At 49.9% G+C, this 17,893-nt stretch overlaps 1 protein-coding gene across 8 annotated transcripts in view; it reads right to left on the reverse strand.

Annotated features, from left to right (window-relative positions):
- The window catches only part of Cilp (cartilage intermediate layer protein), a 29,453-nt gene that overhangs the window by 8,285 nt on the left and 3,275 nt on the right, over nt 1–17,893 (reverse strand). The window contains exons 2-10 of one of the 8 annotated variants that reach the window (XM_033756024.1): nt 16,212–16,324; nt 13,766–13,912; nt 13,005–13,226; nt 10,237–10,358; nt 4,958–5,898; nt 4,464–4,583; nt 4,221–4,388; nt 2,125–2,217; nt 931–1,200 (exon numbers count right to left, since the gene is read on the reverse strand). In XM_033756024.1, the coding sequence (XP_033611915.1) occupies nt 931–1,200; nt 2,125–2,217; nt 4,221–4,281 (424 nt within the window). In that variant the 5' untranslated portion in view covers nt 4,282–4,388; nt 4,464–4,583; nt 4,958–5,898; ... (2 more) ...; nt 13,766–13,912; nt 16,212–16,324. Of the gene's footprint in view, nt 1–930; nt 1,201–2,124; nt 2,218–4,220; nt 4,389–4,463; nt 4,584–4,957; nt 8,956–10,236; nt 10,359–13,004; nt 13,227–13,765; nt 13,913–16,211; nt 16,325–17,893 lie in introns of those variants that run through there. The other 7 variants (XM_033756025.1, XM_033756027.1, XM_033756023.1 and 4 more) reach the window with 7 other exon arrangements.

The raw sequence follows: 17,893 nt of genomic DNA on the forward strand, positions 1-17,893 counted from the left end.
CTGAATTACCCAGGGCAGGGGAGTGCAGGGCAGGATGTCAAGAACATGGACTCTGCAAACACAGACTGCGCTTATCAGCTCTGCGCTTATCAGCTGCGGCATCGTGAGACGCACTCAGCGCCTCAGCGTTCCATGCGACCGCCAAGAGGGCACTAGTGCAAAGGTCAATAGGAAAGGAAGAACAGGAACAGCATCCGGCAGGTAGGGACAGCAATAGGAACCAGCACTTTGTGAATCAGGTCTACACCCTCAACAAAAAAATCCTTATGGGATTTATGGTTAGCCCCACTGAACAAGTGAGCAACTGAGGCTAAGAGAACTGCAGAAAATTGGCCTCAGGAACTCAGTCCTGAGTGGTAGGCTCAGGATTTGAAGCCCTGCAACTGCACTAAGCTTTAATGCGCTCTTCTTTGATGGATCCTGCAGCACCTCAGTTGATAAGATCCAAAGCACTGCATAGTTGGCCCTCACCCTGTCAGAGAAGGAGTCAGGTGGGAGCTGGAGGCCGGGAAGGGACGACTGCACCAGCCCTGCTCTGCCTCACCCGGAGTCCCTAAGCCCAGCTTCAGGGCTCTGCCTTCCATCCACCCAGTGCCTCGTCTTCTACGCAATGGGCCCACTTTCCCAAGGATACCGCGTAGCCAGCAGGCACCCAGTGGTGAGGCAGGAGGAGAACAAGGACCCCAAAGCCAATCACAGCAGCCAGGCCACAATCTGAAGTAGGTGAGGGAGCCAGCTCCACCCATTCTGGCAGGACCGCTGGCCCTGTTGCTCCAGGGAGGGTCCACTGGCCTGCACAGGGGTGATCCACAAACTCTTCTCAGGGGCCATCTTGTTGGAGGGCTTGCTGCAGGTGTTCATCTTGTACTTAACAGATGATGGAGGGGACCCATAACCCAAACACTACAGGGTGCTTCCTGTAGGACTCACCTGGCTGGCAGAGGAAGCGCACTGTGTAGTTGGAGCAGTTCCTGCCAGGCCGCTGTTCCCGGTTGAGGCACCAGAAGCCTTCCCGGGGACTGCTGTGGACCACCTGGCCATTGCTGCCCGCAGGTATCCAGTCAGTGGTCCGAGCCTCTAGCCTCAGGGGGCGGGCACACACGCGGTCCCCATAGTAGAAGCGAATGGCATCCAGTCGCTCAAAGTCACCCTGCCCGCCTGGGTGGTCGATGTTGAACCACGTCGTCCACTCCCCGGGACCTAAAGTACAGGGCAGGTTGGGGAGCAGCCATCCCTAGGGGAACAGCTCGGTTGCTCTTCCTGATCAGCCTTGGAAGTCCTCCCCGGTACCACTCACCTGGCCCTGGTCCCTCACGCCTTCAGTCTCTCTCTAATCCTCCCTATTCCCCACCATGCCAAGACCTCCCCCTGACGGAACCTTGCCAGCCTCTGCCCCAAGGTTCCCCTTCCTCCACACCTCAACTCCCCAGCACTGCAGGCCAGGTGAAATTCCTCCATGCGGCATGGACCACACACACCACTCTCTCACTTTATAATCCCTTAGCAGCTAGGTGTGGTGGTGCACATCTATTTTCCTGACTCTGGGAGGCTGAGGCAGAAAGATCACTGGTTTTAGCCCAATTTGAATGATTTAGCGACTTAATGAGACCTTGACTCAAAATTTACAAAATAAAGGACTGGGGATGTAGCTCAATGCAAAAGCCACACATTCAATCAATCCCTCGTACTTCCAATAAACAAATAAACAAAAACAAAAGGAGCCAGGGATTTAGCTCAGTGGTTCCACTGCCTGTCTCGCAAGTGCAAGAACCAGAGTTCAATCCCTGGCACCTAACAAAAAAAAACAAAAAAACAAAAAAACCAAAAGACAAAAAGACAAAAACACACGCCCTTGCAAGCAGTAGGGTGGTGAGCTGACCCCCACTATTTCTCCATCTTCATCTCCTTCTTTGCTCCCCAGCAGCCCGTGCTGCAGCCCCAGCTCTACAGCACTCCTCGAAGATACCAGGCAGCTTCCTGATTCTAAGCTGTCCCATACCATGTCTCTCTATCAAACGCCTCATGAAAGGGGTTTACATGAAACTGAGAGCACGCTCGGAGAGGGTTGGCAAGCTCAGCAACACCCCAGCCCTCCTAGGCCTCCCTGCTCCAGCCACAACTCACTCTCCGGGGCATCAGCAGGCTTGGCAAAGGCACCAGGGGTCCTCTTCCCAGGCTGGACTCTTCTCACTCCCTGGGTGAGCACTGTCTGCCTCCCTGAGGGCCAGGACAAGAAGAAGCTGAGCAAGAAGCCAAGACTAAACAGGAGCCTCTCAAAACACAGGGAAACAGTACGGTATGCTGGATAGAACATGATCTCCAGACGTGGGTTCGAATCCCCACTCTGCCACTTACTGCTGTGCAACTTCAGAAAGGCTGTATTTCTTTTTCCCTTAAGACGGGTTCATTAAAACATCACAATGGCATAGGGTCTGGCGCATTATTGGGGGTGATGAAGGGAGTGGCATGGGGATGCATGCTTGAATAGAATTCTCATTCTTGTTCTAGAAATGAAGCTTTAGTGGGCTGGTCTTCCTCATCTTGGTAAGACAGAGCCTTCTGTGAAATACAGATACTAACTGACACCTTACAGGACCATTTGGCAAGAGCATTCCATGAGATAAACATAAACATGCCTCAAGTCAATGAAGATGAGAGCACTGTGACCTCAGGCAAGCCACTTCACCCATCTGGCCTCTGTTCTCTCATCATAAAATGGGGACAATAATGCTCCTTGCCTTAGAGTACTGTGGGGATTACAAAGGATCATTCATAAAGGCCACTTAACAGCACAGAATTATTAGCAACTACCTTTAGCTGAATGTCTGGCCCCATAAACATCCCCCTCCCTTCTCTTGGCAGATGAACAGAAATGGGCTGGTGGTTCTGAGACTGTGGCATTCACCTGGGGATAAGCACAAGGTCCTGAGGCCACAGGCAGTTCCAGCCCTACTCCACCAACACCAGTGTGGCTGTATGGGAATGGGAAGGAGAGGGGAACAGAGGTCTGCAAACCTCTGGAAAGGCAAGTAACTCCCAGGCCAAGAGCCAACTAAGAATTCTCTGAGCTGCTTAATTGGGGTGATAGGAGCTCTTTTAATCAAGCTAATCTGATTTCCCCTCAGATGGCTGCATGTTAATCATCTTCGCAAACAGCAGCTGACTGAGTGTAGAAAGCGAGGCAGGAGGCGGGGCACACAGGGCTGGGTGCTGCGTGGAGACAGCCTTTGTTCCTACATCTGTGCTCACAAAGCCTGCCGGCCGGCAGCTTAAAAAGAGGGCTTGGAGCTTTTTTTTTTTTTTTTTTCCCTCTTTCTCCATTATCTGAGCATAAGATTGGAAATGAGAAGAGCAAAGGGAAGTGGGAGAGAGTGTACGGCGGGGCGCTGAGGCTCTGGTGCTTCCACAGGGGAGCGGGCAAATTCTCTCTGTTCTTTGCAGAGCTCAGGGTCACCGGGGATGGGGTCAGCGGACAAGGAGACCAGTGAGGCACAGGCATGTCTATGAAATTTGGTCTAAATGAAACAAAGCTTTAAGCCAGAAGAATGCTCATGAAACTGAAAAGTGACCAAACCCCAATCTGCTTCCAAGAGTTCAGTGATCCCGTGACTCTCTTTTGCTTTGGCTGCCAGGAAGCTCAGAGCTAAATTTAGTACTCAGGGGCTGTGACTCTCTGATCTTTTCTCCTCCCTCAGAATGACTGTTCTTCCCCTTCCTCATTTAAAAGCTTCTATTCTGTGAGTTTTAATATTGGGAACTATCACATGGGTATGTAACCTGTAGCCCCAGCATTCTGGGAAGCTGAGGCAGGGAGATGGCAATTTTGAGCCCAGCTTGTGCAACTTAGCAAGTTAATGAGACCCTGTCTCAAAATAAAAAAATTTTTAGTGCCGGGGATTTAGCTCAGTGGTGCCACTGCCTGCCTCATGTGCACAAGGTCCTGAGTTTGATCCCCAGTATCAAAAAAAAATTAAATTAAAAAATAGAAAAAAAATTTTAAAGAGACAAGATACAACTCAGTGTAAAGGTCCCAGGTTCCATCCCAAGCACCAGGGGGGAAAAAAAGAGAGAGAGAAGTATATATGAAATAAATCTATCACACAGCCGCATGTCTTAAGGTCATTGCTCTCTTAAGGCAGATGCACAGGTAGGTCTTGAACAGACACGATTTCACTATGGCACAGGGCAGACTGGGGAGGCAGCAGATACTCAGCCTGTACCTGACACAGAGGTGACCTGCAAGACCAGAAAGGAGAATAGCCAGGCAATGGCCCCCTCCATCTTTCTCCCAGCCCTGTGGGAATGTGGCAGGAGGTGGGGAGAGAGCTTCACAAAGCCAACTCGCTTCTGGAACGTGGTTCCCTGGGAGGTTTCTCAGATCCGATGACCTACAACGAAACAAAGCTTGTCAGACCCACATTTCTGGGTCATCCCTTATGGCTCGATTAGAGGTATTTCTTGACCTGTTAAAGACAGAATGAAGTCCAGCAAGTGTGATATCTGCTTGAGTTGTAAAGCTGAGCAGCTTGGGAGATGCGGAGGCTCTGGATCTCAGTTCACATGAGGCTGATTTAGAGTCCCACCTGGAGCACAGGGAGGATGGAGGCAAGGGGGTTCTTGTCAATTACAGGCGCAGGAGCTCACTCCCAGCAGCCTCACATCAAGACCCAGGCTTCAGGGGCTTTTGGTCTGCTATCTCTTGGTGGGGCTCACACTCCTGCAGAGGAGGCCATGCAGGCCTGTCTCGACTATAGTAACCCCTCCTACGTAGGCAGGCTGGAGGCACAGATGCCTCAGGCCTACCACCTCCAAGAATACATTCCCAGATGTGCAAGGGCTGCATCTGGAACACATTCTGCCTGCTTGTTTGGGGCCTGGCTGGGAGTTCCACAGCCAGGAATCAGTTGAGGGGAAAGCAGGGGGGCGTGCAGTGTAAGAGGCCAAGGCTCCCCATTACCTGCTGAGCATGGGAGAGGTGCTGCAGAGTCTGGAAAGAAAAGGAGGCCTGGTAATTGGAGGTTAAGGAACCATAGATCATTTGTGGCCCAGGCTCTTGATCAGCAGGATATTTCTCTCTCTCCTCAGAGCTCTGGCCAACCCAGAATCTGACCAGTTCTGGAGATCCAAAAAATGGTTCCCTTCAATCTCCAAAGTCTGGAGTATGGTAGTGGAAAAATAGATCCAGAAACTCTTAGATGCCCCAGCGGAAGGAAAAAACAATTCCACATTGCAGACAGTCTGGCCCTAAAAGCGGTAACCCCCATCCTCTTGTCCAAGGAACAAAGTTCCCAGGAGGTCCCATCTCCAGTGAGTGCGGGACTCAGCCCAAGCCCTGGGCTCTACGTGGGCACTGAACAGTCTGCAGGCCTGCACAGCACTCAACCTGAGCCTGTTCCAGCACTGTTAGAGAGGCCAAGGTGGCCTGGGGCACCTTGTGGAAAAACCATTTCCCGTCTGACAGCTCATGGAGCTTTCTCGGCCTCCCGCCGTCCCCTAGTACATGTCTGACACAAGCTCCCCAACCCACACATGCCGGCTGACTGCAGGAACAATGCAGGGCGCCCAGAGATATAGAGACCCAGAATGGGGCCATTTGTGGGTTTCCTAACCGCAGATGAGGGAAGAAGAGGACTCTGGAGTACTTGGAGAAAAGAGAGAACTTCAAAGAAGAAAGGTGAGTCTTTTCTATGGAAGATGAGAAGTCAGCCGGCAAAAAAAATAAGAAACGGGGTGGTCGGGGGAAAGCAGCTAAGCCAGGCAGTGGGGTGCAGGGATGAGGTGAGGGACTTGGGCATGGAGCTCACCCGTTCTGAGCAGGTCTCCTTCGCTGGGGGTCCGAGTCTTCACTACTGCAGCAGTCCCGCCACGGGCCTTATATAGCCCAGCTGGTGGCTCAGCCTGTGGCAGGCAGCCATGGGAAGCAACAGCGAAACCAGATCTGAGCTTGAGCCTCCCTCCCCTCCCCATGTCCCCTGCAGCTCACAGAAGCCAAGATCTCACATCCAGATCCTTAGGGGGGCCTGCAGATGGCCCAGGTGGGCAGCCGCCCAGGGTTCTCCCAGCCAGGGAAGAAAGAGGGGTCAGGCCATGGGCTGGGCACTAAGAGCAGCCCTGGGAAAGGGCCAAGGGAAATTCTCCAGCTGAGCAGCACTTCGTGGCTGTAGGGATGGGGTGCTCTTGTCTAGGCAATACTTACTGATCCCTGCATTCCCTGGTCCCAGCCCATCTGTGCAGGAAAGGACTTTGCTACTCTTAGCACATACCCCAAGCTCCCTTCGGCACAAGGGCCTTCCACTGGGTGTGTCCATCTCAGCTGGGCAACTGCTCAGCTTTTCTGGCCTCCCAAAGAGCACTAGGGAACCTCAGAAGGACAAGGGATAAAGGAATTGTGGGTCACAGTTTGTCACCTTGTGAGATCTTGCCCCTCTCTGCTTCCACCCAAGTGCCGCTTATACCTGTGGAGATCCTAGAGCCCAGCACGTGGACCCCTCCGAGACCTGTCAGATGTTCATATATGCATCTCACTTCCAGGATGAGTACCCCGGACAGCTGCCTGTGCTTTGGGCTTTCCGGCCCCAGCATGAGCTGATCTCCAGCAGTAGCTTTCTAATTTTAGCTTGCATTCCAACTGTCTGGAGGGCTGTTAAAACACAGATTTCTGGACCCACACCCAGAGTTTCCAATTCTGTGGTGCCCAAGAGTACATTTCTGTCCAGCTTGCCGGTACTACTGAAGTTACTGGTTCTTGGACTACATTTTGAGAATTACTGTTCACAAGGACAGAGCCGCAGGTGGAGTCCAAAGATGCGGAGAGAGGGTGCTGAAGACCACACTGGTACTGCCCAAGTCCCGCCTCATGCTGCAGTCTCACCCAACCTGGTCTGGGCTTTCTGCCTCCTGCCAGCGCCTGGAGGAGGAAGCCTGGCCCTGTGGTCTTCCACACCTGGGTCACTCTTTCCACACACCCTCGCTGAGCTCTTATTCTACCAGAATCTATCCAGTGTCTAGGCTGGACACTGGGGAGCCACAAGAAAAAAGAGCCTTACACGAAAATGATCCTACTGCATAGCAGCTAGCCCTCACACCAAAAGTCATGTGCGCAGCCAACGCCTGTGTGTCCCTGCCTTTCTCTGTCTGTGCTCTTCCCTGTGGGTAAGCAAGGGCTTAGGAGCTCTGTTTTCTCTAAACACTGCCCTGGACAGGCACCATTCGGGAAGAGAACATGATTGGAGAAAAGACACCAAGCAGCATCAGTCCCTTAGCCGTCTGATTTGCTTTCTCTCCTGGAGCCTGGTCTCCCTTCCAGCCTCCAGCCCTTGGCCATAGGCCCTGTAGCCTGCCTCAGCCTCATCCACACTGTCAGAGCCAAGCCATGAAGCAGCTTCTGCCATGACTTTGACAGCAGATGTCTGTCCTGAGTCAGTCTCACGTGAGCACTATTACTTTGAGGACAGACACAGACAGGCTGAACCACAATCACCAGAACAATTAGGAGTCAGAAGCCCAGTCCTGAGACTGTCACTGATTCTGATGTGTGACCTTGGACTAGAGGCAATCCAAGTCACCCTGGACCTCGGTGTCCCCAGCCCTTTCTTCCTCTCTTTCTATAGGAAGAGGCAGGGTCCCATTAGAGATGAGAATTTGGCAAGGTGGAAGAGCGCTGTAAGCCAGGATTCCTGTCTAGGTCTCCTTGCTTGGCCTAGCACTCAGACAGAGAGGTTCACCCAAGTGGCCAGTAGGTTTCGCTGTGAGTGGCAAAAGGCCAAGGGACTCTGAGCTAGAATTTCTGGGTTCTAATTCCAGCCCTGGCTTCTGTGTCTCCCTCGCTCATATCCTGCCTGCCTCCATACTCCCATCAGGTCATTTTCCGTTCATAAGGGGAACTTATGAACTATCAACAGCAAAGGGCTGGAAACTCAGTCCATCTCAACCTGCTCTCCCAGAACTCCTTTGAAGAAGAGGCTGCTGCTGAGCAACAATGGTCCCCCTGCAGTACATCCCCAGGACAGAGAGAACTTGGGAAGTGGCCACAGGCCTGGACTGCTCAGGACCTGGCCTGGATGGGTCAGCCTCAGCCCCGAGCCGCCACCTGGGGCTTCTCTAAGCCAGGCCGGTCTGAATCGGTTCCAAGCCCCCGCCTGGAACACACTGGAAACGTATCAATCATTCCCACTCCTGCCCAGGGGATGGACAGGATTGGAGCCTAGTTTAGCCAGGCCACTTTTGACCCAAGCTATAGCCAGGGGTCCCCACCCTGCTGTCAGGAAAGAAGCTTGGGAATAGTTAGGGGGCTCTGACCTGGTCCTAATAGCTACACAGCCAGCGCAGCGTCTCTCATCCCTCCAGACTGCCTCCTCCAGGCATCTCTCCCCTGTGGCCCTGCTGATGGATGAGTTTTGAAGACTGGAGGCCTGGGCTGCAGCTCTGAGACCATAAGGGCTGCTGATTCTCTGCCTGGGAGCCCAGAGACCCAAAGTCCAGGTAATGGGGGGCTCACTCTCTGGCCAAGACACTCTCCTCCCTGTGTCAGATAGTCTGTCACTGTTCTACTTCTGTACCTTTATAATTTTATTTCCCAGCTTCCTGACTTGAAATACAGACCTTCCTCCCCACCAATGGGAAGGTCTCCACTTTCAACCTGCTGGCTCAGTCTTTTCTCTCCTCCTTCTCCTATGACCCAGGACCATGCCAACTATTTCTGTCTTAGCTACTAATGCTCCACCACATGTAGACGGCACCCAGTAATTTACAAAGCACACTTATTGCAATCTTCTTATCTTCAGTCTCACAGCCAGTCTGCCAGGCAAGGATGACCACGGCCATTTTACAGAGGAAGAACTGAGGCTCAGACAGGTGAAGCCATTCAGGCACAGCAGGCTGTCAGCTCAAAGCTGACCCTGGGAACCAAGGGTCTAATGCAGGCCTTGATATGGGGACCTCAGCTCAGAGGAGCCATGTGGAAATCACACCCATGTTGCTTCCTGCACATACACTTATCTAAAGATGTTCCCAGCTGTCATGATCCAGATATTTAGTGGACTGTGGTAGATTAAACATGTCCACAAAGTCCTTGCTACTCTTCACTATGAGGTGGAGAATCTGTTCACTCCTGTGACTTTGGCTGGCTTTGCCATTTGCTTGGAATAAAGAAGACAGAAGCGATGGTAGACACATTCTGGACCCTCACTCTCATAGGACATTTATCACATATGGAAGTTCCGTCTAGCTTCCTGGGGGAGGACTGTTAATCAGTCAGGGCTCTTTCGCTCAATTCAGATAGAAATAGAAATCTATGAAGGGGGGGCAGGGACAAGGGGAAAAAATGAGAACCAAGACTTGTCATGTAGAGGTGCAAGATCCCAACAATGAATGTAACTGTATTGTATTGCTAAAATGTACCAATAAACTCAATTAAAGCTGAAAAAAAAAAAAAAGAAAAGAAATCTATGAAGTTGCAGTAGGTAGCTCCAGAGGCCTTGAGGGCCAGGGGTCCTCCTTGGTGGGACAGCCCGGGGGACTCTTGAGGCAGCCCACAGTGCTATAGACCCAGGACTCTAGCCACCACCATCAGGTCCTCAGCAGGCAAGGTTAATCCTTGGCCTGTGATTGATCCAAATTTGAGCTTGCTAAAAAACAATAAAAAATTTTGAGCTTGCTGATTGGACCAAATTCAAAGCTTCTGTGGACAAGGCAGGTATCTTTCCAGGTCACTACTAGCTTTCAGGAGAGCCACAGCCAAAGTGTGGCTATCAATCAAAGCACTCTCCCTTCTGGCTGTCAGTGGGAAAAGGGAAGCATCAGGCTGGCTCAGATGCAGCTCAAGATCACAGAGAAAGCAGGATGGTGACACACACCTATAACCCCAGCACTCTAGAAGATGGATGCAGGAGGACTGCAAATTCCAGCCAAGCCTGGGAAATTTAGCAACTCAGTGAGACCCTGCCTCAAAAAAAAAAAAAGCTGTTGGGAGTTGTGGCTCAGGCCTGTAATACCAGAATTTAGGGGCATCACAGGAGGATTGCTGCAAGTTCAAGGGCCTGAACTACAAAGTAAGACCCTGTCAAAAGAGAGAGAGAGGGAGGGAGAGGGGAAGGAGAGAGGGAGAAGGAAGGAAGGGAGAGAGGGAGACGGAAGAGAAGGAGCTCAGGGGAAGGCCCTGGGTTCAGTCGCCCGTACTGCAAAAGCAAACCAAAAATCACACAGATAAAAACTAATGTCCCCACCTAATATTCAGACCTGTGAGTGAGGCATCTCGAATCCACCTCAGCAGCTGCATGATCGAGCCTGGTGAGAACAGCAGAGGAATGGTCCAGTAAAGCACTGTCTTCAGCCACAGAGTTTTGGGGTGGTTTGTCATGCTGCAATACATAATAATACACACGCACTAAGAACAAATGCTCTTTCGGGTGCAACTGATAAAATCACAACTGAGATTGGCTTATGTGGAAAAGGAACCTTAGGGTTTCCTTGACTGCAGTCCTGGGAAAAGCTGGATCCACACCCAGAGGATGTCAGCAGAACTATCTTCTTTCCATATCTCAACTGCTTTCTCTGCAATGGCAGAGCCATCAGTCTGTTTTCTAAAGATGACTGCAGTGGTATCTCTCATTCCTTACATTCTTGTCTATGTAACTTATGACACTATTCCACTATCAAGATATAGAATCAAATTTCCCTCCCCTTGAATCTAAGCTAGTCTCATGCCTTCCTTATCACAAGGAGGCTGAGGTAAACTTCTAAGGTTAGGTCAGAAAAGGTCATACAACCAGGCATGGTGGCACATGCGTGTAATCCCAGCACTTGGGAGGCTGAGGCAGGAGGGTCACTGTGAGTTCAAGACCAGCCTGGGCTACACAGTGAATTTCAGGTCAGTCTCAACTCCACAGTGAGACCCTGTCTTAAAAAAAAAAAAGGGTCATACAACTTTCCTGGATCTCTTAAAATGCTCGCTCTTGGGAGAGCGAGCTGCCATGGAAGAAAGCAAGCCTAGCTGGGCATGGTGACACACATACTAGGAAGGCTGAGGCAGATGGCTCATGAGTTCAAACCTAGCCTGGACTACACAGTGAGCCCCAATCTCAAGAAATCAAAACAAACAAACAACAAAAAGAACTCACATCTATTGCCTCCTGACCACCATGCTGGTGAGCAGCCCCAAGTGAGCCCAGCCCTCCAGCCACCATCACGACGCTAGACATGTGAGTGAAGGTGTTCTGGGTCCTCTAGTGAGCCCACCCACCAGTGAAGTGGATCTCAGTTAGTGCCTCACAAAGCAGAAGAATAGCTGGATACAGTGGCACATGCCTATAGCCTCAGCTCCTTGAGAGACTGAGGCGGTAGGGTTGAAAGTTTGAAGCCAGCTTGGGCAATTTAGTAAGATCATGTCTCACAAAATAAAAAAGGGCTGGGGATGAGGCGCAGGGTAGAGTGCTTGCCAGGCATGTTCGAGGCCGTGGTTCAACACTCTGTACTGAAAAAAAACAGGAGGGAGAGAGGGGGAGGGGGGAGAGGGGGAGAGAGAAAAGTATTGCCCAGTCAAGTCCTCCAAGAAATCCTGACCTACACAATCTATACGTAACATATTTGGAATAACAAAATACATAACAAAATCTGGGATATAACAAATGATTGTCATTTAAATCACTACATTTTGGACTACTTTGTTACATGGCACCAGGAATTGGAACAAGGCTAAATTCAGAATATCTCCCAGCATTTCTAGGCCCCCTTCTAGCAGCATGTCTCAAATTCCCAGTGGAAGGAGTAACTCTTCCCCAATTCTTCCAAAAAAAGTCCTGGGAAAGGCCGTTTCCTGACCCAGTCCCTGTAACCATGAGGATGGAAAGCTCTGATTAGACCTCTTCCGGAGCCAGCAGATTCATCAACCCTGCTGAGATTTGTTTCTTTTTTTCCCCCCCTGAAGACAAGTCGTGGTGTTGTCACCAGAAGTAGGGAGAATGGATTCTGGGCCCAGTAGATCACAATCCGCAGAGCTCTTTACCTTGTGCATAACCACAGAGTACTCCTCAAGCCTCACAGGGTCCCCTCACCTCAGTGTCCCTAGGGTTCATTCACTCAGAGACTCAAACCACACGCAGTGCCTGTAATGTTCACTCTGCTCATCACAAGGCATTCACACCCCATGAGGCCTGAAGGTGTCCACTGCAGACCGCAGAATTCATACTACATCTCCACGACGCTCAACCAGCGTACCACAGGGTTCCCACTATCACCATCAAGTCTCCCTCTCAGTGACATTGTAGTACTGACAGCATTAACCAGTGAGTTCACACTGTGTAGTGGACCTCATAGGGTCCCCTGTTTTTCTTGGGAACATCACTGTCACAGTTTGTCTAAGATCAGGCTACACAGTCACCAGAGTGCTGTCTCTAGAGTATTAGGCCCTCTCCCTGGTTTGTTCCCATTTCCCCCAGCGAGTTTGCCCCCGTTATGCAACACCTCGCCGGTGCATCTACCAGCCTCTACCCCTCTGTCCCTTATGACCCAAGGCCTCTTTGACTTCCTGAAGAGGTCCCAGACAGCTCTCACTGTGGTATGGCTTCAACTCTGACCAAGATGCTGACAGCCCAGGAGAGCCCGCAGCAGCGCCAGGGGCAGCCTTCGTCAGGCTGCCCAGAAGATGCCTCTGCTGGCTTTATGTTTCCGGGACATGCGACTGTTCTATTGGCTGGAACTATGGAAAATTGGGCTTGAGGAGCCTCCCTCTTTACAAGCAGAATCTTTCACCCATAAGGTTCATAGGCCCCAAGGATTTGGTTCCTTCTCCAGGTCACCACCAGGACTCTTGTGCAGGGAAGGGGAAATAGAGATCAGGAAAAGGGTAACTTGGCTAGGCAGAGTTATACATGCCTGTAATCCCACCTATCTGGGAGGCTGAGACAGGAGGATTGTGAGTTCAAGGCTAGTCTGGGCAACACAGTCAGATCCTTGTCTCAAAAGGGAAGAAAAAAGTAAAAAGAAAAGAAAGGGTATGATGGCTGTACCTTCAGATTTCTCCATTTGCCAAGGACACTGCTGGGTTCAGAACTGCCCCTGCCTTCAAAGGACTCATCTCCCAGGAGGATCCAGGCCAGACAGACAGATTTTGAGGCTTCTACATTCAGCTAATCAGCCTCCATCAGAGAGAGGGGAGATGCCAGGGGATGTCAGCTGCCTTTTCCTTTTGGAAGTTTTCTTCATAAAAACTGCGTTTTCATTTCAGCCTGCTAGACAAGCAGTGGAGAAAACACACAGTGCAAAGTTAACTGACTTCTGCCAAGATGTGGCTCCTGAAGAGACTTAGGAACTTAAATCAGGCTCAAATCCAGGTCAGGTCTCCTATTTTCTGCATCTCTGATCTTTCCATTTTATCACAGTGGCCCCTTATCCAGGATGATAGAGACAATTGAGGGCTGTCTTTGGTAGACTGGGATTTTCTCTCCAGAATGCCAGAGAGGTGGGAAGAGGGGGCTCCCTAATGGTTATGCACTTCTGGGAATGAGAAAAATGATTTGGCTGGGTGCAACGTTGCATGCCTATAATCCCAGCTACTCAACAGGCTGAGGCAGGAGCATTCTAAATTCAATGCCAACCTGGGCAATTTAGCAAGACCCTGCCTCAAACTAAAAATTTTAAAGACTGGACTCCTTCCATAATAAGATGTCAGGATGAGATGGGCTCTAGGGCTTATAACAAAGTCTGCATTTTGCGTTCCATTTTGGAAGCCCCACCCCTAAAAACCCAGGTGAAATTTCTTTGGACCTACCGTCCCATGGCCAGTGGACACCGGGGTCTTTCCAAGTGTGTCTCTTCACTCCAGGAAGCCTCCTCTGCTCTGATCTCCTCTGCTTTGGGCTCAGGTTTCCTATTCCATTGCACATCTCCAAGACAAAGCTCACCCCTTTGGAACTCACTGTAAGTGAACACAGCACTGAGCGGTGGGGCAAGTGATAACCCTCCGACTGACTGGGCCACCTGAACACATGTTCCCTCCCTCCTTCACCCCTGCTCCTTATAGCCACTTCTGGGCTGTTCTCCCTCCTTCCAGCAGGGCAGCTTTCCTGGCTCTCAGGCCCCATCCCTGCAGATCTCCAGCCACCAGGATCTTGTCTTCCACCCCCAGTTGTTATGAAGGCATTGCCCTTACAGCAACAAGAATCTGGAACATTCTCCAGTGCCTTGTGCGTCTGGTGCATGTGTGATGGGAGTGGTAGGAAAGAGGCCCCCATGGGGAGAAAGAATCTGTTTGCTTTGTCTCTGTAAATGAATCTTTTTGCAAACAGAGACAACTCCTGGTACCATATACCCAGGCTTTGGGCACCTTCTCACAGGTACCCATACTTCCCCTGGGAACCCTTCCTCTAGCCTCAGGCTAAGCTAACTGTCCCTCATTCCCCACAGTCCCTGTGTATTCCTCCTACTAAGAGCTGGTCACATTCTAATGACACTATTTCTTTGCCCCGGGCTGGGGATTTGGCTCAGTGGTTCCACAGCCTGCCTCACAAGTGCAAGGGCCTGAGTTCGATCCCCAGTACCCAAAAAACAAAACAAACAAACAAACAAAAAAACTTTCTTTGCCCCTTGAGACCACAGGTGAGGCCCCTAGAGGACAGAGGTACTTGGCGGGTCAGCACCTAGAGTGGTCAGAGCTATGTGTACACACCAGCCTGGCCCTGGCCTCCCTGACACCTAAGATCTTCCAGTCTCAGTGGCCCATAAGCCTGTGCTGACTGCCCTCCCTGGAGCATGGGGCACACTAATCTTAATATGAGGTGTGATCAAACTATACAGTGAATGTTTAAATTTTAAAATTGTATTACAGTAAATGACACGTTGTCATTAATGCCTCTCAAAACAGTCCCCCACCTTCAAACACACTTATTCCATCAGTCTTGCTCCTTTCTGAAGCAGTTCTGGGAGTTCTCTTTCATGAGTGTCTTTTTGAGATGTTGACAAAATAAATATAAATATAAATATAAATATAAATGTATATATGGTGAAAGCTGCCACCAAGTGCCATCCAACAGAAAGGCAGGGTGATAAACATCCACCTTACTCACCAGGTCTGGCACCATGGGACTTCAGGCTCTTCCCCAAAGTCAAAATGACCACGAAAGGTAGCCATGTTGAATCGATTTGGGGCATTAAGGCAACCGCAATCACACAACTAAATACACCTGGGACCCTTGTGGGGCCTGGAGAAGCTCGCCCTAGCCCTGACATGGAGGCAGCCTGGGTTACAGGGCGTGGGTGGCCCCTGGCTGATCCCCTCCGTGCCCCGCCTTTCCACTGCAGGGATGTCCCTCCTGTTCTCTGTACTTTCTGGCCCTGGCGCCAACCTTGTTGGCGCCAGTGGGCTTTTAATATTTTCCGTTCTTGGCTGTTACACAACATTTTACCTCAAAAATGCTTCCTCCCCCGCATCAAAGGGTGCGCCATCTTTCCAGTGGGAAGAGCCTGAGGCTAGACAGAGAGGTGACCCACACACATTCTGAAGCTTGGAGCAGCCACCACCAAGCCTGGGAAAGAGGTGGCAGAAACGCCTTCCCAGCCAACACAAAGGGAGCTCCCGGGCTTGCTGAGGCCTTGTAGTCCCAGCGGAAGCCAAAACCCGCAAACCGAGCCTCCTGCTCAGCCCCATTTGAGACCTCGGTTGGCCTCTGACCTTTGGCAAAGTGGCTTTAAATCTGATTGGTGCTGGAACAACAGCGGTTTTTTTAAAAGCTCGCCTGATTCCTCTTACGGCTGCTGCTGCTGATGACTGCTCTGACAGGAAAGCACTCGCCAAGGTGAATTCACAGGTGCCGGCTGTGGCTTTAATGACCAAGGCCCCACAACATGCATTTCCCCAAACTAAAGCCCCAGGAACACCTGAGTTCCCACAGAAGGGAAGGAGGGAAGGTGAGGGATCTTGAAAAGCTCTGTGACTTGTGGCAACCAGGACAGCAAAGGGCAGTGTCACCACCAAGGTTCTTCAATCGCAGCTGGCAGGCCTGGGACACAGACTCTGGAGGTTTTGGGTGCAGGAAGCTGTGGTAGAGAAACAGGAGCCCAGTGGACAGAGATGACACGCTGAGGTTTATCCGCAGGTGACAGGAGAGGGAGAGAGCGCACTGTGAGGACAGCACAGATGGCAGAAAGAGGGTCACACAGAGCCCCAGCTGGCCCTTGCCAGACAAGGAGAGAGGACAAGAGGGACCATGCAACCCTACCTCCGAGGAGCATGTGTGTATCACCTTCATTTGTTCAACTGAGGACACATTGGCCAGGGTGGGCACGGGCAGGCTCCATGTTTTAGAAATATGTCATGACGACTGAAGCCACTCTGCAAAGGAGAGGATAGAAGAACGGAGGTGGGGAGGAGATGGGGAGTGGAAGCAGCATTAAATACTCTTTGGACATGTGTGGATGGGTACAGGAGTAAAGGAGTGTTTACAAGGCGGCCCGAAAGCAGAGGACGCCATCCTTTTCACAAGGAAGAGGCTTCGTTGGGTGTGGAGGTGCACACCTAGAGCCCCAGCACTCAGGAGGCTAAGGCGGGAGGATCACTGCAAATTGGAGGAACACCTGGGATATAAGCAGTCCATTTGGGGGATTAAGATTGTTAAATAGGAAGGTAGAAGACAGTGTTAGAAGTAGAACTTGACATTTAAGGTTCTGAGGAAGAGACCTTAGCCAAATTATTTAACCTCCTCAAGCCTCATCCTCCTAAATTATAGAACAGGACCATAAATTCCTACCAAGATAGGCAAAAGCGATCATTTCTCTACAGATTAAATGACAAAGCTTGGTGTGCGGGATCTGACAGGAGCTTGTTGTCCAGGGGAAGATGAGGGATGGGTGTCGCTTCTTCTCTATGGACCTCAGTTCCTAGTCCTTACTGCTTGCTCAATCTGCCCAGCACTGAGGTATGTGGACCACATCCACTGTATTTGAACTTGTTGGCTTTTATTTTGCTTCCTTGTTTTTTCCTGTTACTTTATGTATTTTGAAGTTATGTTACTGAGTGTATAGAGTTCTAAGATTGCTCTAGCTTGCTGATGAATTGGAACTTTTATCATTAGGAAGTGACTCTTTTGTCTCTCACCATGTTTGTTGCCTTAGTTTTGACTAAAATTAAGGTAGATGCAGCAGCTATCTGTGTTAGTATTTGACAGATTTTTTCCATCCTTTTACTTTTCAACTTTTCTGGGGCCGGGGATTTAGGTCACTGGCACTGCACCTGCCTCACAAGCACAAGGTCCTAAGTTTGATCACCAGTATAAAAAAAAATTTTTTTAAATGAGAACCAAAATCTGTCATGTAAAGGTATAAGATAACAATGATGAATATAACTTACTATATACTTTAAAAGTACCAATAAACAATAAGATAAAAAAAAGTTTAAAAAAATGTCTGTGTTCTTATATGTATTAACTGTATCTCTCATAAGACAACATAATAGCTTATAATTGGGTTTCACTGCTTTACCTAATCTGGCAATATTTTTCTTTTAGATGAAGCATTTAGTCCACTTAAATTTATTTAAATTCTAATATTTACATACACAAACACATTTGCTTTCACATGATTATTCTATATTTTCTAGGGTTTTTTTCTTTCTTTCTTTCTTTCTTTTCTTTTTTTTTTAAGAGAGAGAGTTTCACCATGTAGTCCAGGCCAGCACTGAACTTGCAGTATAATCCAGACTGGTCAAACTAACCACCCTCCTGCCTCTGCCTCTGCCTCCTAAGTCTGGGATTGCAGGCGTGCACCACCATACCCAGCTTCCTTCTTGCTTTTATATTTTTCTTATTCCATTTTTCTTCATTATTAGTTTGCAAATTATATTTTTTTAATTTTGCTATGCCTGGTGGTTGTGATAGGAATTTTAATATACTCATTTTATTTGTCT

Source organism: Fukomys damarensis, unplaced genomic scaffold (genome assembly GCF_012274545.1).
Source record: "Fukomys damarensis isolate Sample0158 unplaced genomic scaffold, DMR_v1.0_HiC HiC_scaffold_25, whole genome shotgun sequence".
In the NCBI taxonomy this organism is placed as follows: Eukaryota; Metazoa; Chordata; class Mammalia; order Rodentia; family Bathyergidae; genus Fukomys; species Fukomys damarensis.